Below are 20,242 nucleotides of genomic sequence, written 5' to 3'. Positions count from 1 at the left end.
ACAAAGCCTTAACATGAGTACAGACCCCTGTGGTCAGTCTTGTCTTGGTTCTTGGCTGGAGAGGATGCTGGGAGTGCAAAGATGCTTGAACATAATGGTGCTCTCAAGAGCCACCTCCTTTAGCGGCCCCATCTGTGCAAGGGTTTCCATGGGACCATGAGCCCCAGTGCTAGACTAGAAGCCCTTCAATATCAGGGGCTATGTATTGCACCCCTTTGACTCCTTGGAGATTAGTTATGTTTAAGGTAGGGGCTCAACAAATGTTTGAACTGAATCCTACAGGCTAGTATTAGGACTCGTCTCTTCACTTCCTCTTTATGACAATGGCGGCTCTAACCCTAGACCCTCCCCCACCAGTCCCTTCCAAAAGCTTCATATTCTCTAGCTCTCTTCACAAAAGATAAATGAAGGCTCAGTTAATTGTTGCCATGGTTACGTTGAGTGGCCACACTGAGGATCCCTATCACCCATTACTGTGAGGAGGAAAAAGAAAGGAGGGGTTCGGGGATCATTGTCAGGGAGGAAACCATGGAAACAGGCATTGCTAAGGGGATGTCTTCAAATTCAGAGGAAAGAAACCAGAAGTGGGGAGAGGGAGTTGGCGGGCTCAAGGGCAGGTCATTTTTTTCCAGGTATGTTTCTCTGAGACTATAGCAGCCTCTTTTGCTACTTACATCTTCCCCCAACCCGGACAGAGCCCAGAGTTACAGAATTTGAGAAAACAGGGGCCACTGTGAGGCTCCAGTCCATCTTCATTGGTCCTGGAAGGAAAAAGCCAATGAAAATGGATCTCTTGTATTCACATCATGATCACACTTTATCCCTGATCTCTGCCTTTTTGCCAACCAGTTTCACATACTATGAGCCAGGCTCGGAGCTAGGCACTGGGCTATAAGGATGAGCAAAGGAGCCCCTGCTCGCACGCTGAGCTTACATCAGGACAGCCACTTGGTGGCTTTAGGGCCAGGGTGGCTCCCATGGGCTGGACTGGACAGTCCCATAAGGTGGTGTCCAGAGGGCTGCCAGGATTCTCTCCAAATTCTCTGTGTAATACCTTTTAGCTTATTTATTACTGCCTGAAGTTTACTGAGAGCTCCCTGAGGACCGCCTGCTTCTCCTGGGAATATCTGGGTTCTGACTCCTCTGGGGAACCCCTGGCATCTCACTGAGACTTCTTCTCCAACATCAGCACTCAGGTCTTTTTCTCTGAACCAATACACCGAGGAGAATGTCCTGGCCCTCTCTCCACACTGCCAAAGAGACACGATGTTTGTTGTTGTTGCTTTAAAGGGAAATACGAGACAACAAATACTCTCCTCCTTGAGGGGTTTACATGGGGGGGTGGGGGGGGGGGTGCTCAGCCCCCTGCAGCCTGGAGCAGCATTGCTAGCCCCTCACTGGGACTGGGGAGAGGGAGTCTGGGCCTCCTGGGCGCACCTTCCTTCACATCCTCCACAGCAGATCTCTGCATTTTCCCAGGCCCACCTGCCTAGAGCTGACAGCTGGAAGAGGCTAGGCCCCAGAGCTGGGCCCTGCCAGCTTTCTCCATGGCCTTCACTGCCCCTCAGTTGCTCCTTCTCCAGGCAAGCCGGTCCCCACTCTGGGTGGAGAGAACACAGCGAAGCACGGAGGGGTGGACGACAGAGGACGAGTACTCAATTAAAAAGGGAAAGAATTAAAAGCAGCACCAATAAGGAAGGGTAATTATCCTCCGGCTGCTGCAGAAATACAATTAGGGCCGTGCCCTCGGAGCCGCCAGGATATTGCGGCTTTTGCTAATTAACAAGCGGATATGCCCTGCCAGTGCAATTAGCGGCTGGCAAGGCAGCGGGTGCCTGGCCTCGCCTGCGTCAGGGGCGAGCGGGGAAATGCACCGGGGAGCCCAGCGCCAGGCCTGGGGGGAAGGCGAGGGGGCCAGGATGCCCCCTCGCCCTCCCCTGCCCCGCTGCCTCTCCTCTCCAGGCTACTCGCCTCAGCACCCACTTGCATCCTGGGCTGGGGCTCAGTAGGCTTTTCGGGGGCTGGGAGAGGACCTGGGAGAGAGGGGTCCCCATTGCCTGGGGCTTTTCCTTTTTTCTCATCTCTGTGATTATGATTACTGAAGAGGGTAGAGAAATGAGCAGCCTGCTCGCCTCCCCTTAAAACTAAGATCCCAATGATAAAGGAAGTGTGTTCATTGTAGAAAATGGAACACTCTGGAGAAAAGAAAAAGAAAATAGGCCCCCCCCCCCCACACACACACACTTCTGAGCAGAGGTTCGGGAGAATTCCGAGGGGGGAGGGTGGTGGGAGGATGGGCGGGGCGGCAGGGGCGCCGGCCCCGCGGGAGCCTCGAGGGCGGACGGTGGCGGCCCCAGGTCGCCGCAGCCGCGGGCAGCGGCCGGGCCAGCCCCATCTGGAAGACTAGTGATTTTGTTGTTGTCTTGCTGCGCCCAACAACAAGTCCCAGTCTGCCGCATGGTGCGGGCCACCGCGGCGGGGGTGGCGCCGGGCCGCGCACCTCTCGCGCGCTCCTTCTCGGGTTCCCTCTGCACCTTCCGTGTCTCCCGGAAAACACCTGCGAACACCCCTGCGCAGCGCGCCTCAGGCAGACTCTTCCAGAAGCAAGGACACACTATAGAGTGAGAGGGGAAGCCTGGGTGGGGCGTAGGGGGTACAGGGTCTCTCTCCTCGGGGGCCCTGGGCTGCTTCCACGCCGCTGACCAAGCGCAGGGAGAGGAGATGCCCTTCCTAGGCTGATGCACCCAAGCGCCCTTTTCGGTTGGGCACCCGCCGTGGGAGGCGCCATAGGCCTGGGTGACACCCAGGCTCAGCGGTCCGATGTCCTCGGCAGGAGGGAGCCACACGTGTGTGCAGGCGCCAAGCGGCGCGGGCTCAGGACCCAGGTCCCTCGGATGCTTGGTGACCCGGCGGCAACGCGGAGGACACGCCTGACCCGGGCTGCCTGGAGCTTCTCTGGTGCCCACCCCAGGGCTGCGAGTGGACTCGTGTGTGTGAAACTTCTTCTCCGCCCCAGAATCTGCCTCAGTGCTGCTGGGCCCACAGGTGTCACCAAGGGAGAAACTGGGGTGCCGAAGCCCAGTCCCCCAGCTGTGCTAGGGGGCCGCCCCCCAGCAGAGCAGAAGCAGGCATCATAAAAACCATTTGCCAGCCTTTCCCAAGTCTCCGAGTTGGGGGGAGGCATCTTGCCCTAAGATGGTCACCAAGTTCCAACAATGAGATTGTCAGTGGGGATAAATTTTTCCATGCCCCACCTAGTCCTTTCCAAGTCTATTCCCACCCGCCTTCCCCTTCCACATGGCAGGCACAAGGGACCCCTGGGGCCCTTGGGTGGGAGAAGGGGAGGGTTGGTCAGCAGGCACAGGAGGCAGAAAAGGCAGCCTTTCTTTCAGAACACTAAAGCATCTTACCAACTTAAACTGGGTTGGGAGCTGTACTCCTTTAGGGAACGCTAAAAATGCAACCACGAGCTGAGCTTACCCTCCCCCTACCACTGTCTAGCTGTGTGACCTTTGGCAAAGCACTTAACCTCTCTGAATCAAATCAGCCCTTCACTTCCACCCAGAGGCTGCTGCCATCACTGATTCAGCTGGTCCCTCCGCTCCTCCACACGGGCTCTCTTCTCTCTCATTTCCTGCCTGAAACCAGTGCGCAGCCAGTCCTATTAGAAATCTCATTCACACTTGAGAAGGCTGCAAATTGGTGTCACTCAGCAGGTGTCTGCCCTTCACTGGGGGCGGCGGCCAGGATTGCACAGAAGGGGCAGAGAGAGCTGGGAACAAGAGAAGGCAGTCAGACCTCCCCCAGGCAGCCCTCAGCATCCCAGGCTGGTGTGGAGACAGAAGGGGAGAGATCCTACCTCTGGGAAACAAACATGTGGGGAGGGGAGGGGGGTGCCCTCCTGATCTGAGAGATGGATGAGAGAGCCCTTGTCGGTATGTAGCAGGGTGTAAAACGAGCCAGACACACCCCAGTTCCAGTCCTGGCTTCACCTCTTACTGGCTGTGTGACTTGGAGCCAGTCACTCGACATCTCTGAGCCTCAGATCCCTCACTAGTAAAATGGAATTTATCACATCTACCATGCTAGGTTGTTAGGATAATCCAGCAAGAGAAGTGTCATATACATAATGGCACATCTAAATACTCAACAGTCGTCTCTTTGCCTCCTCTGTCATGGTTTTTCTCTTCCCAGACCTGGGGCACCACGGGTGCCCTTCCCAGAGTAGGAACAGTCTCCCCTGTCGTGTAGGAGTTTTATCCCATTTAAATGTTTATCCTTCCTCTCCCCAGATCAGTATCTTGCCCATTTCAGGAGGCTCAATATATACTGAAAGAATGAAAACAGGCCACATTCCCACCGAATCCCATTTTTAAAAAATGCAGAAACCAAGGCTCAGAGAGGTTGTGTGACTTACCTCTAGGTCACTCAGCAAAATCCACAGCTGACTGCTTCTTAAAGTAACTTTCTAGGCGTCTCAGCACACAAGAGGGTTGGTGACCCAAGGGTCAGGGCATTTGGGGTGGGGTGTGTCTGACTTCACAGCCAGGACTCCCTCCCCACCCCCTCGTCCCCCCGGGGAGTGCTCGGCTGCCTGTATTTTACACCCTGCTGCATATCAACAGGGGCTATCTGGGCCTCCTCGCCTTAATTAACTGCGTGGACCGGGGTTATGCAGCCCGCAGGCAGGTTTCCAAGCTAGCATCAGCTTCCCTGGATGAGCAGGGAGGCAGCGCCCTCTGCTGCATTCTCTAGGGAGCTGCGCTTCAGCGGCGATTCTCACCCCAAATCTCCACGTTGGGGCGCCGCCCCGGACCCGTTCAATCAGAATCTTGCCGCGTGACCCAGGCGGCCAGGTTTTGTTCAGCTCCGCAGGCGATGCCAATGTTCAGCCGAGACTGAGGACCAGCGATTTAAGGATTAACGTTATAGGGGAAGAAACTGTAGTCTAGCATGGGACAAGTAACGGTGGGGGATAAAAATTCCTCTGGATCAAATCCTTCCAATTTGGCATGAAAAATCAGTCATGTGAGACTTAACCGGGGCCTAGGAAACCTGGAAATTCTCAGAAGTTGAGGGAAGATATAAAGCTATCATAGGGGTCTTAGTGACAGGCTGTGTCCAGGCGGGTCCAAAGTCACTACTGCATCAAAAGTGCTAATAGAGAGGGAATCTGCTTGAATAAAATGAGTGAATGATTTGCATTTGGCCTCCAGAGTTTTCTCAGCTTCATACCCTCTAAACAAGGAATCTTAAATTTGAGCATGCATCAGATGCTGTTAATCATTTTGTTAAAGCACAGATTGGGGGGGCCCCACCCTCTGAATTTCTTTCTGAGGAGTCCATCAAATTCCCAGGGGATGCCTAGACTGCAGGTCTAGGACCACGCTTAGAGAACCACTGTTGCAAAACATGACCAGACCGGCAGCCCACTTCGAGTCTGTACCTGGTCCAACAGCGTGGGAATCCCATAGCATCTCTATTAGTCCTCAAAACGGGTACACTAGCCAGGCAGAGTGACGCTTTGACTGCGGCAATAATGATTTGTAAGCACAAAACAGATCAAATCCTAGGTCTCAAGGGCTTCCAGACTGACGGGGGGAGGGGGACGGACGGGGGGGGGGACGGGGGCGGGGCTTGGGGTCCATAGGGGCGGGGCTTGGGTTGTGGGCTTTCCTCCCCAAGCCCCAGCTCAAGGTGGTTCTGTTCCAGAGGAGCCTCAGACTTTGTGGAAAGAGGAGATATTTTCGCTCCAGGAATGGGAGGGTGAGGTCCCTAAAGGGGGGTTGGGGCACTGCCATGCACAGTCAAGATGCCACTATTGGGCCACCCATACTGTATACCTAGGGACCTTCAACTTTTTTGCTTGATAATATTTTTTTTACCATAAGTCTAAGTAGTCACAAAGGATGTATTGTAAATATTGACATCTTAATAAAACGTGTCCATAAATGAATGCAATGGAGTCTAACTATCATAGCATTTGATACCAACATTATCCATTTTTAAAGTACATGATAAAACTCTTAGGGACAATGTTGAATTTTACTTGAGCCCTGTGCTCCTGGAAAACAGCAATGGTTAGGAAATTCTCTCATCCTTTTGTGCTCTGGAAACGGGGTACTGCAGAGAAGCACACAGCCCCATCTGACCGAGCTGAGACTCACGGATTCCCCCATTACGCGCCCAGGACGAGGAGGGAACCCATACCCCAAATTTTGGCTCTTGGCCTCATCAGTGAGTAGCTGAACTGGTGGGCCCACTGATCAACGGGAACAAAGTGCTTGTTAACCAAACTTTGGTTAAGCTTCTCTTCTTCCCCCAGCTCCCGAAACGATGGCCCACCCTCAACCAGAGCCAGTCTACGCCCCTCCTTAAGGACCCCTTCTGAGAACAGGCCGGCTTCAGGGTACTCTGATCTACTGTCCGCATAACAGATCCAGTCATGCTGTGCATCCCCCTCCCTATCTCTGTTCTTTCTAGCCTTGTCGACTCCTCCTTATGAAAGACAACCTTTGTGCCTAACTTTGAGTTGGCACATCTTATGATCAGAGCATCCTCCCTATTGCAGTGGCTCTTCCCTCCCCTCCCTGCTAATCATCCTTTCCAATAAAGTCTCTCCTTACTAAACCCAATTTGTTTTGTATTTACGTTATACGCAACATTTTCTTTTCTCCTTGAACTTGTATTTCCATTCGACATCTGCTGCAGAGTTTTATCCCGGCATAAAGTATTTTCCTGCTTGGCAGTATTTTCTGCAGTATCCACTCACACAAAATTACGTCAATTGATTTGAACTTGTTAACTCGTTAGCTCTAAAAAAATGTGCTGTGGCCCATAAGGTTCTAAGTGTTAATTTTTTTCCTACTGGATTGAGATATCATTGCAAATATTTGTAATGTATGTGATCAAATAAAATATATATACCATTCATTATATGAGTGATAATTTTTAAACATAAAAATTAATTTGGGGGCTGGCCCGGTGTAGTGGTTAAATTCTCATGCTCCACTTTGGTGGTCCAGAGTTCGTGGGTTCAGATCCCAGGCATGGACCTACACACCAGTCATCAAGCCATGCTGTGGCAGCGTCCCACATATAAAATAGAGGAAGATTGGCACAGATGTTACCTCAGGGACAATCTTCCTCACTAAAAAAAAAAAAAAAAGTAAATTTTTATTAGGAATGCCGTTGAAAATATGTCTCTTAAAGAGATAGAGTGAACCAGTTGTTTCTCCATTAAGTTTATAAATCCAGGGATGAATATTGCTTTTCTACAAGAATGAGACAGACTTGGGGCTTCTATTTTGTTTTTATGGATATAAACATCGATAAACATCATTCACATGAAAAGCAGACAGAAGTGGAAGGAGGTTTATTCTAGCAACGTCTCTCAGTTCTTTTAATTCCTGACAATTATCTATCCTCAAGAAGAAATATTTTTAATGGCCTATTAGCTGACAACGTGATTGAATCCTCTCCTTGGATTGCAGTGAAAGCAAAGAATCAGAAAGTGCCTGCCTTGTAGAAGGCTTCCTTGCCCAGACCTCAATAATAACCCAAATATAGAAATGCCTTATTGTTTTTCCTCCCCAGGCACTGCTTTTATGCCCCAGGGTAACGCAGCAGAGTGAGGTTTAGAATGGGGGTGTGTGTGACTTTCCTTTCTAAAGCGGGAGACAGCTGGTTATAAAGGGGCGAGGGAAGCTGAGCCCCAAGGACTCCAGGCACATTCTCAGGTCCATGCCCACAGGAACTCAGGATCTGGGTGCTGACTCCCTTAAAACCCTCCTGGTCCCCAGAGTTTCGTCTCACAAGATCTCCATGTCTGCAGACAGCTGCTCTCTAGGCCCTTCCTTCCACCCTCTGTCCTATGGATGTTGCCTCCTAGGACGCTCTGGAATCTGACCCAAGCTCTTTATCCTTTCTACCACTCTGGCCCCCGGAATCTTATCTTGCCTAAATGTCCACCATCGCCCCCCACCCCCTCTTTCTCCAGGCCTAATCCACTTCTCTCTATCCTGCGGCCAGAGTGAGCTTCCCCAAATGCAAATCTGCTGATGAACCAGCTCTGGCTTCAGCTCCTCCCAGCTTCCCAAAGCCTTCGGGGGTCTGAGTAGGACTTACCTCTCCAGTGGCCTCGTCCTTTGTCCTGCTTCCCTCAAATCTACACTCTGGTCAGAAATAGCGGATTCCTCCACACGTGCACCCCTGGCTTTCTGGGTACTTTGCAACGCCACCACCGCTTCCAAAATGGAGCTAGGAGGAGTCGGACTGCTTCGCTAAGGGTCTTTGGACCCGAGCGGTTTCTCCTTAATTTCTTTGTGTCAATTCCCTTAACTGTAAAACATAATAATAGTACACATCTCAGAAGGGTTCTTGTGCAGATTAAATGCATGCATGCCCAGGCACAGAATGAGTGCTCACATAACAAATATGAGCTGTTTATTATTGCTCTTGCTGTTATTCACGTTGCACTGAATTATCTGTCAACCATTGTTACCGTGCCAGACGGCGAGCGCGAGTCAGGGCTTGTGTTTTATTCTCAGTATCCCAGGGCCCAGCCCGATAGTAGGAACTTAATACTTATGAGTAAAGTATTGCAAAAGAATAAATGAAAAAATAGCACCAAAGGAGCAAGTCTGACCTTAAAAATCTTTCCTTAGTGCCCATCACGAGTATTATTTCACTGAATCCGCACGACACCCGAAGAGGTAGGGGCTCTTATTCCCATTCTGCAAATGGGTGTACTGTGTTAAGTCCTTCTGCCTTTGGTGACACGACGCTCATAGAGGCCCACATCCCGACCCAGGAGGCGGGGTGGATTGGAGCCGGGGACACAGATGGGACCAGGACAGGGCGAGAGCGGACCACGCTCTCCTCCGGTCTCTTTAAAATTTCCCGCCTGCTGGGCACGCGCGACGCAGAAACCACGCCCCTTTAGAATCCCCGCCCCTTGGGCTGGCGCGCGCCAACCCTCACAGAGCCAGGCTCCCGGCCAATCAGAAGAGGCCGTAGGCGGGAGCTGCCGTTCAGCGGGCCAATAGGCGGGCGGCCGGCGCGGGGCTTGCCCAGGCATGTGGGAACCGCCGGCTGCCGGGGCGCCACGTGCGGGCGGCAGGAGAGGGACCCGGCTTCAGGTGATTTCGGGGACCCTCCCGGGGCCCGCGGGGTCGCGCGGGCTGACGCGGTGTGTCCCCGGCCTCCGGGGTCCGCACGTGTGTCCACCATCGGCCTGAAGCGGGGGGCGCCCGGGCCCAGCCGACCGGCTCTCCGGGCCCGCAGGTGTGCAGGCTGGGCCCAGGCGCCGCCGGTCGCGCGTCCCCGCCGGCTGTGGGCTCTGGGACCCGACGGGGCGGCGCAGGGCGATGGGACTCGGCCTGGCTGGCGGCGGCCAGTGAGTGACCAAGGCCCGAGTCCCTCCGGGGTGAGGTCAGGCCTCCATGCGGCGTCTCTTGCGCACGCCGGGCTGGGAGATGGCGCGGGGCTCTACTCCGACTCTCCCTGGCCGGGAACTTCTTAGTGGGCGGGGGGAGGGGGTATCGAGCCAGGTTTTCTCAAATTCGGGCGAGTTTTACTGTCATGGCTTGGGGGTGGGGCCGCGCGCTCTTTAAAATGCAGATTCTCAGGCCCCGTTCCCCCAAATGGCAGTTAAGGTGTCGGGGCAGGCCTGGAAATGCGCGTTTTACGCAGCCGTCGTAGTGGTTTCTGGTACTGAACTGCTTTCGGGAAGCCTCTGCCCTGGGGACGTTCATCTGGCGCTTTAGCGCCGGAGCAGGGTCTAGAACTGCCCACTGCCTCCCGCATCAGCCGGCAGGTGGGTGGCCCTGCTGCCACTGGTGCCTCTGACCGCGCGGTCCCTTCGGGGCCTGTCCCCAAAGGCCTGCTCGCTGCTGATCCCCACAGTGCTGGTTCGGGGCTGGAGAGGATCTGTGTGTGTCCTTCCCGAAACGGTTGTGTCATTGGGGTGAAACTTCTCCCCAGCCTCAGGGAGCTCCATCTGGGGGCCCAGGGTTGGGGCAAGCCCTTGATAACTAACTGTCCGTTCTGACGGGCGTGTAGAAGGGGACTGCTTTCATCTCTTGAAACACAAGGCCAGAGACCTTTTCTCCGGGAACCTAATTTCCGGCTGCTTTGAAATCTTGCCAGCAGGTCAGGGAGGTCAGCGACCCTAGTCCTGGCTTTAGCTCCTGAGCTGCAGGGCCCTCCTCCCTGGCAGGAGTCAGTTATTAGCAGGCCTGGTCTCCCGGTTGCTGGGCTGAGGCCAACCGAGGTTCTCTATTAGTCAGCTCTACTCTGTGACTTGTCATTATGAGGAAGTCGATTATAGTTAAGAGCCTTTTTAAAAGGGAGGAGCTTCTTGGGGACCAGATGAGCAAGCAGAGGCAGGATGAGTCAGGATGGGTCACCATGCCTCGCCCTGGCAGGGTCATCACCAGATGGCACTCCTTCCCTCCCCCCCATTTCTCTTCATTGCTGCTGCTCTTGCTCAGCGTCTTGTCGTCTCCCAGACCTCTTCCCATGAGGCAGTTGTGCTCCTGTCACCCTCTCCCTAAACCTTGAGGGAGGCCAATGGTTCCCCATCAATCTCAGGATTAAGCCCAGACTTACAGCACCCTCCAGGAGCAGATCTCTCTCACTGTCCCGTCTCCATCAGCCTTTTCGCCCCCCACCTCCTTGCTTTTCAACTGCCGCACCAAACTCCTCGCCTTCCCACGTGGGTGTACTTTGCCTCCTGGACTTTGTGTCTGCGTTTTCTCTGTCTGGGTGACTTTCCCTTTCTGGGCGGCCTGGCAGACCTTCCTGAAGCCCTTCAGGGTCCCCTCCATGCCAGGTTTCTACCTGCTGGAATGCCTGGCCTGGTGAGTTAGCGCCGGTCCTCAGTCCGTCACTCCCATCCTGAGCGCAGCCTTGTAGGTTTCTGATGGCCTCTCTCCCCACCAAGCCAGGAGTTCCCTGAGGACACAGTCATCTCCGGCTCTGTAGTCCCCACGGTCTGGCAGATAGCAGGTCTGGCATCAGCTCCCTTCACACACTTCCCTACTATGCACTGGGTCCTGTGCTGGCTGTGGGGAAGGGACGGAGACAAACGAGGCTCTATCCTGCCCTAGGAGCGCTCCAGGGCACAGAGGGGTGAACTTCTTCGTCTCCAGCTAGGCTGGTCATGTCTGGGGCAGGGCTGCTGTGCCACTTCAGTGCCCTCCCTGGGTGCCTTTGGGTTACCTTCACTCGACCAGCAGAGACCAGTCTGGAGACACCAGCCTGGGCTGGGGTGGCTTGTGGACGGGCCCCCAGAGTGTGTTGGGCTTCCCAGAGAGGGGCAGGTCCTCCAGCCGTGGCCCACCTTGTGCCTCACGCCCCAGGCACATCAGGCTTCTTGTGGGCCCGTCTTCCTCAACCCTGGGTTACCTTTGCCCCTAACATGGCCACTGATCCCTCTCCTTTCCGCCTGGAGGGTTGCTCTTCCCCCTTCATGTGGACTTAACCGCTTCCAGCCGGTTCTGCTTCCCTGGCACTGCTGAGGCAGCCCTTCCCATGCTTTCTGCTTTGTTGCTCCCTCTGTGGTGAAACTGAACTCCTTGAGTCCAGGATCCACCTTTTAACTGCCCCGCGTCTGGCCCAGCTGGACCCCGGAGAGCCTCAGTGCAGCACTGGCCTCTGAACCCAGTGGGATAAAGGGTGGTTCTAGAGGGCTTCCTGGGGAATGTGTGAGTAGGGGGGACGGGAGTGGGAAGGGAGGCAGGAGGAAGGCCTGTGGGTTGGGAGGGGACAGTGAGTCCTGGCTGAGGCAGCTCTAGCCTGGGAGAGCTGGTCACCAACCACGAGCAAGAGTCTTCACCTCTGGGAGAAAGGGAGCAAGTGGCTCTTGCGCCCCTACTGTACGTAATACATGCAGATCCCAGCACTCGGATATTGTGTCATTTCCTCTTTACACAAGAAGTGGGGAGGGGCCGGCCCGGTGGTGCAGTGGTTAAGTTCACACGTTCCGCTTCTCAGCGGCCCGGAGTTCACTGGTTCGGATCCCGGGTGTGGACATGGCACCGCTTGGCACACCATGCTGTGGTAGGCGTCCCACATATAAAGTAGAGGAGGATGGGCACGGATGTTAGCTCAGGGCCAGTCTTCCTCAGCAAAAAGAGGAGGACTGGCAGTAGTTAACTCAGGGCTAATCTTCCTCAAAAAAAAGAAGTGGGGGGTCTGGCCGTTTTACACACCAGGACCCTGAAGGCCAGCAGTTTAGGTAACTTAGAAAGAGCTAAATTGGACCCTGCTCTGCCCTCTTCAAAGCCTTGGTTTCCTGGTCTCTTAAAAATGTCCTGGCCGACTGAGCACAGCAAATGTGAGGAGGCTTTCCAGGCCGGGGCCTTCACTGCTGGGAGGAGGCTGGCCTCACTGCACGGGATTTGCAAACGCACGGGAACACCAGACCTTTCCTGGAGCAGTGGGCTGCCGCAGCATCTCTTCTCGGCCCGCAGTCAGTGATGGAGAGCTTGAAATTGGCCAGGGTTGGGGGTGCCCCAGAAATCTGCGAGGGCTACAGGTCAGGGCTTTTTCTGGTTCTCCTTTTTTTAAGTGGAGCTGGTTTACCAGCACACCACTGCCTATAGCTTATGGTGACTATACAACACGCCCCACTATTTAAAAATGTTTGTAGATGCTGTTGTGATTGAGTTAGAAAATAAGTAAATAAATTACCTCTTTTTGGTTAATATATACCAAAATAACTATGGTGGGCTTCCTGGGAAATTTTTTCTCCAGGTGCTACTATAGGTCTTTGCCTTCACATTTCATAAAGGTTTTGTTTTTCTAATGGGATTATATAGTATATATTGCTTCTGTGACCTTTATTTTCCCATAACTGCACCTCTAAAAATTTTTGATGCTAACAGCATTGGAGGTGGGCTGTAGCTGGGAGGCTGAGAGTGGATTCTGGGCTCAGATCAGCCTTTCTCTCTTAGTAATTGGCCAAGTTCCTTAACCTCTATGCCTCAGTTTTCTTACCTGTAGTGTGAGGATAATAATGCTTTGGCTTGTTGGGAAGATTGAGTGATTCCATGAAAAGTACTTAGAACAGCACTTTGCGTGTGGTAGTGACTGTCTCGCCAGCCCTGGTGCTCTAGCGGTTAAGATTTGGTGCTTTCACCGCCATGGGCTGGACTGGTTTCCCCGTCAGGGAACCACATCACCTGTCTGTTGGTTGTCATACTGTGGCGGCTGCGTGTTGCTGTGACACTGAAAGCTATGCCACCAATATTTCAAATACCAGCAGGGTCACCCATGGTGGACAGGTTTCCGCACAGCTTCCAGACTAGACAGACTAGGATGAAGGACCTGGCCACCCACTTCCAAAAAAGCCGACCATGAAAACCCTATAAATAGCAGCAGAGCATTGTCTGATACAGTGCCGGAAGGAGAGGATGGAGACCGGGCAAGAAGACCGGGCAGGGTTCCACTCTGCTGTACACAGGGTCCCTAGGAGGGTTAACGGACTCGACAGCACTGACAACAAATGGATTGTATTATCACAACTATTATTAAAATAGGTCCTCGATTCATTCTGGGAGGCTGAGACCAAGTGGAGCACTGCAGGAGGGAGAGAGGGAGGGAGGGACAGCACTGGCTGGCTGGGCACACTCCTCACCTGACCCCTCTGCCCTGTGTGTTTTCTCTCTAGCGTGCTGCCCTGCTGCCAGGTTACCTCCCAGGCCTCCCTTGGCCCGAGCAGTGAGCTGGTTGGAATGGTGACCCGGCAAGCCCCTGAGCCTGCCCAGTGTCTGTGCCCCTCCCTGGCCAGCCCGACTGTCAAGGATGTGCTTCGGAGAAAGCACAAGAGGAAGAGCCGACAGCACCAGCGCTTCATGGCCCGGAAGGCCTTGCTGCAGGAGCAGGGGCTGCTGAGCACGCCCCCAGAGCCAGGATCCTCCCCAACGCCCGTGCCGGCGGACACACCCCTGGGCACTGAAGCTGCCAGTAGGGAGAACCAGCGCCCAAGGACCGAATCTGGAGGGGTCCCATGCAGCAGAAAGCCCGCCCCCTGGGAATCTGCTGGGCCCTTGCCCAGCAAGTGTGTGGCTATAGACTGTGAGATGGTGGGCACAGGACCCCACGGGCGGGTGAGTGAGCTGGCCCGCTGCTCCGTGGTGAGTTACCACGGTGACGTCCTCTACGACAAATACGTCCGGCCTGAGATGCCCATCGTGGACTACCGCACTCGCTGGAGCGGCATCACTCGGCAGCACATGCGGAAGGCCATCCCCTTCCAGGTGGCCCAGAAAGAGGTGAGGGCAGGGCTGGGGGCTTGTTGGGTCACTGTGATGGGCAGGGAAGAGCACCCCTGGGTTTGAGTCACCACTCGGCCCCTGGCAGTGAGTGATCTTGGGAAATAGAACAGGGTGCGTGAAGTCCTGACCTACCTGCACGGAAGGGTCGTGGCGTGTTCTGTGTGATCACGTTTCTGGGAAGCCTGTGCCAACTGTAAGGTGTAGAGCAGCTTATACTCGACGTTTCCTTTTCTGTTGTAAAAGTATTACCTGTCCGGAGAAAATGGTAAGTCCCACTGTGCTGTCACGATCACCTTCAGGTGTTAAATGTCTTGGTATATTTCCTGATGTTAATTTTTTAGTGTTTTGAAAAAAAATAAATTAGTGTGTGCCAAGAATTCCCAAATGTGCTTGAGAATAGGAAACACCTAAAGCCTTATTAACAGTCTGGGATCCTTGTGCCCGCATCTTCCATGGAGATTCTGATCCTCAGCCTGGAGAGGGCTCTGATGGGTGCATCCCTAACAATCATGCTGTACAAACTTGCGCCATAAAAGCCTCAGAGCTAGGGGCCGGCCCGGTGGCGCAGCGGTTAAGTTCGCACATTCCCCTTCTCAGTGGCCTGGGGTTCGCCGGTTCGGATCCTGGCTGCGGATATGGCACTGTTTGGCACACCATGCTGTGGTAGGCGTCCCACGCATAAAGTAGAGGAAGATGGGCATGATGTTAGCTCAGGGCCAGGCTTCCTCAGCAGAAAGAGGAGGACTGGCAGTAGTTAGCTCAGGGCTAATCTTCCTCAAAAAAAAAAAAACCTCAGAGCTTATGGGGGAAAGGGGTTAGGGACACAACATTCAAAAAACGTCATCAGCGACACCCCAAAAATGAAAACGTAGAAACCTAGTGAGAGTGGGAGCACAGGTTTGCACATGCTAAGTGGTTCAGAAATGCATAAATGCACCAGTGCACGGCGCGTTGAAGAAGATCTGAGGTTTCCTTCTGAAGTGGGTGTCGGGAGGGCTGCAGCTTGCGTTGTGGTCGAGTGGTCAGAGTTCTCTGCAATTAGGCGGAAAGAGGGAGTGCCAGTGTGGATGGCGGCTCATCACAGCTGAACTAGGGCGCTGGGAGAGCCTGTGGTGGCTGTGTTCTGTGCATCCCCGCGGGGCCCAGCTCAGCTGGGTGCGGTCTTCTGCATTCACAGTGTTTGTCAACGGCAAATTCGTGCGTAAGCCAAGGCGAAATTTGCATTGTTCTCAAATTGCGTCCTAATCTATCAATCACGTTGGAACCTTCTGCATTTTCAAAACAGGCGTTATAGCAGAAGCACCTGACGTTTCTGGGTTATTCTTGGGATTAGGGAAATTTGGGAAATACTGCTCTGTCATCTTGTGTGGTCCTTTTTCACATAAGATACGGCCTAAGCATTTCTTTCACACGATTTGGAGGTGGTTTATCCAGCAGGCCTGTCAGGACCAGAAGCAACAGGAAGGGAGGCCTGTGGCAGACCCTCCAGCTCCCCTACGCGTCCCTCATCTGGGTTGCAGGTGCTCCCAGGGGTAGGACCACTTCCTGTCTGCCTGGACTCTGAGCCAGTGTGGAGTGTGCTTGATCCCTTCCACCCCATGGCTCGTGGGGGGTGTGACTAGAGTGTGCTGGCATGTCCCTACGGCTAATCTGAATGCACCGTGTCCATCTGCTGTGAAGGCTGAGTTTAGCGATAAACCACATGATGCCAGCAGAGGCAGGCTGGAAGGGCAGCAGCTAGTGCTGAGGAGAGCCAAGCCCAGCAGAGAGGGCCGGAGGGGGCTGCCGGCCCGTGGTTATGGACGTGGCCTCCCTGGGGCCTGAGGAGGGCAGAAGGCAGGGAGGAGAGAAGTGCATTGTGTGGATGGTCAGGGCTGAGCAAGAGAGGTTCCGAGGGTGAGAAGTAGGAGTCCTGTGCAGCACTGTGGCGGAGGGCCAGAATCCTGAGGACAGCGTCTGTTAATACAACAGCTGCTGTGGATGCTGTGTCTCCAGTGCTAGGCACAGTGCTGTGGACTTCCCCAGCGGGTCTTCATCAGTCATCTGTGTGCTGAGCTTTCGCTGAGCATCACCAGTCGAGTCAGACATGGTTCCTGCATGTTTCCAGTGAGCTTACACGGGGGGGCAGTGGAGAGACCAGGCCAGAGCTAAATGTATACTTGAAGGAGAGAACAGCGGGTCCTGATGTTGATGGGGAGTCCTGGGGAGCCATGACCGTGAGATGGTCAGCTCATGCCACCACCAGCCCTGGGAGGAGTGGGGAGAGTTGGGTGGGGCAGGGGGGCTGGGTAAGTCTTCCAGGCCGAGAGAAGAACGTGTGCCAGCAGGAAAGAGCTGCTTTTTTTGAGTAACTAGAAGACCTGGCCCATCTGTCATCTCCTTTGATGCTCATAAGCACCCCACGGAATGCTCTCAGCAGCGTCCCCACTTTACAGGGCACAGCCTTAAGTGTGCCCCTGGTCGCAGTATGTAGTAAGGAGAAGGGCCTGCATTCAGACTTTGGGAGGGCCGCTTGGTGCACTGTGAGCTCCTGGTCTTCCCTCTCCGGGCTGCCTCCCTCCGGACGGGTCCGTGTACCCATTGGTTAGGGCCTCAGGATGTGTCTCCTGCCAGCCTGAGACGGGGGCCGTCCTGACTCTTCTCTCTCCCACAGATCCTCAAGCTCCTGAAGGGCAAGGTGGTGGTGGGGCATGCGCTGCACAATGACTTCCAGGCCCTCAAGTATGTTCACCCTCGGAGCCAGACCCGGGATACTACTTACGTCCCCAACCTCCTCAACCAGCCCGGCCTCCACACCCGGACCCGGGTCTCTCTTAAGGACCTGGCCCTGCAGCTGTTGCACAAGAAGATCCAGGTGCGTGGTGCAGGAGCGGTTGGGGGGAGCAAGAAGGCCTGCTTAGGCCACGGACAGGGCTGTGAGGCTGCCTCCAGCCTCCTCCTCATCTTCCTTCCCCTGCCCAGGTCATGGGGTCCATGATAAAGCGCAGGTCGCCCGCATCTACAAGCAGCTCTGGATGTTTTCTCCATCCTTCCTCCCAGTGCATTGTGAGAGCCAGCCACATTCTTCCAGGCCGATCTCTTCCCCGTCTGTGCCCCCCACCCCAATTGCAGGCTCTGTCTGCATTGCATGTAAACCTCCGTCTCCTGCAGGCAGAGCTGGAGCCTTGGGTCCGGCGGAAGCCTCTCTTGCTCCCACTGGACTTCACATTCACTGTTCCGTCTGCTCATCAAGCCTTTGAAGGCAGAGATTTTTACCATGTTTCCTGTTTGAGAAGACGGGCTTGGAGAAGCTAGATGGCTTGGTCCAGCTGAGATTCCAGTGCTTTGCTGACTGATAGAAGCCATGCCTTCCCATGTAGCGAGCTCTACACCCTGTTCTGAGAGTGCACATTCTTGGGCCTGCACCCAGAGCCGGCAGTGACGGGCCCCTCACCAGGACCTCGGGCAGTGATGTGGGCTCTCGTCCGCAGGTGGGCCAGCACGGGCACTCGTCGGTGGAAGATGCCGTGACGGCCATGGAGCTCTACCAGCTGGTGCAGGTGCAGTGGGAGCAGCAGGAGGCCAGCCGCCTCCGCACCCACCCGGAGGACAGGGAGCCCGACAGCAGCACGGACACAGAGCAGTATATGGAGGACCAGTACTGGCCAGAGGACCTGGCCACCAGCGGAGGAAGTGGGGAGGCCCAGGACAGAAGAGAATGAGGGAGGAGAGGTTCCTGGCCAGCTTCCGAGGGTGGGGAGAGGGGCCAAGAGAGCACTGGGTGCCTCCTGAAGGTGGCCGGATGCAGCCAGCACCCCCAGGGCCCGGAGAGCTGGGGCCCTCTGTCCTCCACTCCCTCTGCCCACAGCACAGCCCCCTCTCTCCAGGGCTGTTGTACCCCTTCTCTCCACTCCTGTGGTTTTACTAACAGCACTTTATAGACACCGTGAAAATGTCAGGTGGACAAGCTGCTAGGCCCCAGCAGGAGTAGGAATGTGCCAACACACTGTCTCAGGCTGGCACTTCCCCACGCCCACGCCGTGCTGTCTAAAGGGATAATGTCTCCCTCCCGGGGTGGGGCTGTCAATATCCAGGAGCTCCCTTATCTCAAGTCAGTGACTTGGGGTGAAGTTCTCTTCCTGTTGTGGCAATCTACCTCTTCCTCCAGAGTCCTCTTCCGGTTCAGAGTAAACACGCCCTGCAGCTGTAGCCAAGGCCCCTCCAGGAGATGGTTCTTCTGTCTGAACTGGCGCTCTGGCTCAGCCATCATGGGAGCTCAATGTAGGCTGGGATGGAGTCAGAGCCCGCTGGGGAGCTGCTCCTCACGTGCTTGGCACCAGCAGTCACCAGGCGCTATTCTGGGAAGAGGGACAGCGGATCAGCTTTGGGTGGAGACTGGATATTTATTTTGACCCAAATCAGGCATTCCTCGTGCCTACTCAACACTAGACTCTCTTAAGCAAAGTCTGAGAAAGAAGACAGTGGCTTGAATTCTGGGACCTCTGCAGAATTGCACTGAAGGGGCCTGCCTGCCTTTATTAAGAGCAAGGCCACCAGTCTGTAGAGGAGCAGAGTCCTCGTGTCCACTGGGGCTGGGGCCCCATTAGGCACTTTGATTGACAATCTCTTTGGTGCTTGGGTTTCCTCCAAATTTCTAAAAATGTTCTCTGTCAGGATTTCATCCCCCATTCCTCTTTCTGTGTTTCCTAAAGGCAAATTTGGGGTGTGGGGGTAGCTAAGAGCTCAGGTCACACAGACCTTTGAGCCCCATCTTTCTTGCCACTTAGAGCTTGGACACCTTAGGCAAGTCTGTGGCTTCCCCCTCGAGCCTGCTCCCTCCTCTGTAAAATGGGGGTAATGAGATGACCTACCTCAGGTGGTGGTCATGAGGATGGAGTGCCGAGTGCTCAGCATGGGGCCTGGTGAGGGGTGGGCCCTGGTGAGGGGTGGGCCCTGGTCAAGGGGACCTGCTGGGTTTTCTCGAAGGATTAGTTTCAGCCTCTGCAGGGTAACACACCTGAACACACCCCTAGGGCTGAGCGGCTTTGGCCCAGACAGAACCGCGGTGGCTGTTCCAGCAGGTGGGGCTGGGCCTGGGGTGAGGACACAACGTGGGGGCCAGGGTTCTCAGTGCTCCCCACGGCTGCGTGACCTGCATGGACTCTGGCCCTCTGCTGTGTGCAGAAAAACAAGGGCTTTTTGTGTCAGTCTGAGCAAAGCAGCAGGGCCAGGAAGGGTGAGGCACCCCTGAACTCTAGGCCACAGATTGTCCTGTCACCCACTCCCTCCCCACCTGCAGAACAGGGAGCGTCTGAGTCATGGCCCACTCCTGGCCCGCCTCCAGGACTTTGTTCTGGATTCCTTAAAAGTCTGTAGCTGACGCCCCACTCACTCACAGCTGAGCAGCAGTTTCGGTTCTTCGCCTGTGGGTTGAAAGAAGCTGGAGCTGTTAGCAGTGGGGAGGTGTGCTGGGCTTACAATCAGCTGTGTTGTAAAACCGTTTCTTCTGGAATAAAATTCAGTTGGAAAAGTGGGTGAAGCGGCCTCTTCTGGGCAGTCTGCAGCCAGGGTCAGGGCCTGGGGTGCTGGCGCTGAGTCGTGCAGGGTGCTTTGGCCTCGGAGGCGGGTGGCTTTCAGGATGGCGCTTGGGATGTGGCAAGAAAGTATCAGACCTCCAGAGTTTGTGTTGTTCATTTTTTAAAATTTTATAACTATATTACAGAGCACAAATTTATTTAACTTGTTTCTTCCTGAAGCTGCATACTCATTTTTTTATCTTAAAAATTTTTAGTTTTAATTGTAAAATATACAACATAAAATTTATCGTCTTAACCATTTTTAAGTGTGGAGTTCAGTAGTGTTAAATATGTTCACATTGGGCAGCCCATCTTTTAGCTTGTGAAACACTATACCGTAGTCCCCCCTTATCTGCAAGGGATGCGTTCCAGGACTGCCAGCGGATGCCGAAACCTAGACAGTAC

General features: G+C 54.5%; 1 protein-coding gene and 1 long non-coding RNA gene across 4 annotated transcripts; one reads left to right on the top strand and one right to left on the bottom strand.

Moving 5' to 3' along the window:
* Window positions 1-6,841: 6,841 nt before the first annotated feature.
* LOC139041679 (uncharacterized) lies at window positions 6,842-10,705 on the bottom strand. The gene is made up of 3 exons (XR_011497294.1): window positions 10,612-10,705; window positions 8,128-8,340; window positions 6,842-7,150 (listed from the first exon to the last, which is right to left on the bottom strand). It is a non-coding gene; the product is annotated as an uncharacterized lncRNA (long non-coding RNA).
* Window positions 9,044-20,098, top strand: AEN (apoptosis enhancing nuclease). 3 transcript variants are annotated; one of them, XM_014842548.3, is made up of 4 exons: window positions 9,044-9,140; window positions 13,676-14,279; window positions 16,936-17,136; window positions 17,753-20,098. In XM_014842548.3, exons 2-4 carry the CDS (start codon window positions 13,740-13,742, stop codon window positions 17,981-17,983), a joined length of 972 nt encoding a protein of 323 aa, XP_014698034.3. In that variant the 5' UTR covers window positions 9,044-9,140; window positions 13,676-13,739; the 3' UTR covers window positions 17,984-20,098. The 3 variants fall into 3 exon arrangements, with proteins under 3 accessions (XP_014698034.3, XP_070351630.1, XP_070351627.1); XM_070495529.1 differs by having other exon boundaries at window positions 9,089-10,862; XM_070495526.1 differs by lacking the exon at window positions 9,044-9,140 and adding an exon at window positions 11,939-12,063.
* Window positions 20,099-20,242: the final 144 nt, after the last annotated feature.

The sequence above is a fragment of the Equus asinus genome, chromosome 2 (genome assembly GCF_041296235.1).
Source record: "Equus asinus isolate D_3611 breed Donkey chromosome 2, EquAss-T2T_v2, whole genome shotgun sequence".
Lineage (NCBI taxonomy): Eukaryota > Metazoa > Chordata > Mammalia > Perissodactyla > Equidae > Equus > Equus asinus.
Note: the sequence above shows the minus strand (reverse complement) of the source record. Positions and strands in the feature narration are given on the sequence as shown.

Coding starts and splice junctions, on each gene's coding strand:
- AEN (XM_070495529.1), top strand. CDS start 10,828: ATGCCAGGTTTCTACCTGCTGGAATGCCTGGCCTG. Junction 14,280..16,935: donor TCCAGGTGGCCCAGAAAGAG/GTGAGGGCAGGG, acceptor TCTCTCCCACAG/ATCCTCAAGCTCCTGAAGGG. Junction 17,137..17,752: donor TGTTGCACAAGAAGATCCAG/GTGCGTGGTGCA, acceptor TCTCGTCCGCAG/GTGGGCCAGCACGGGCACTC.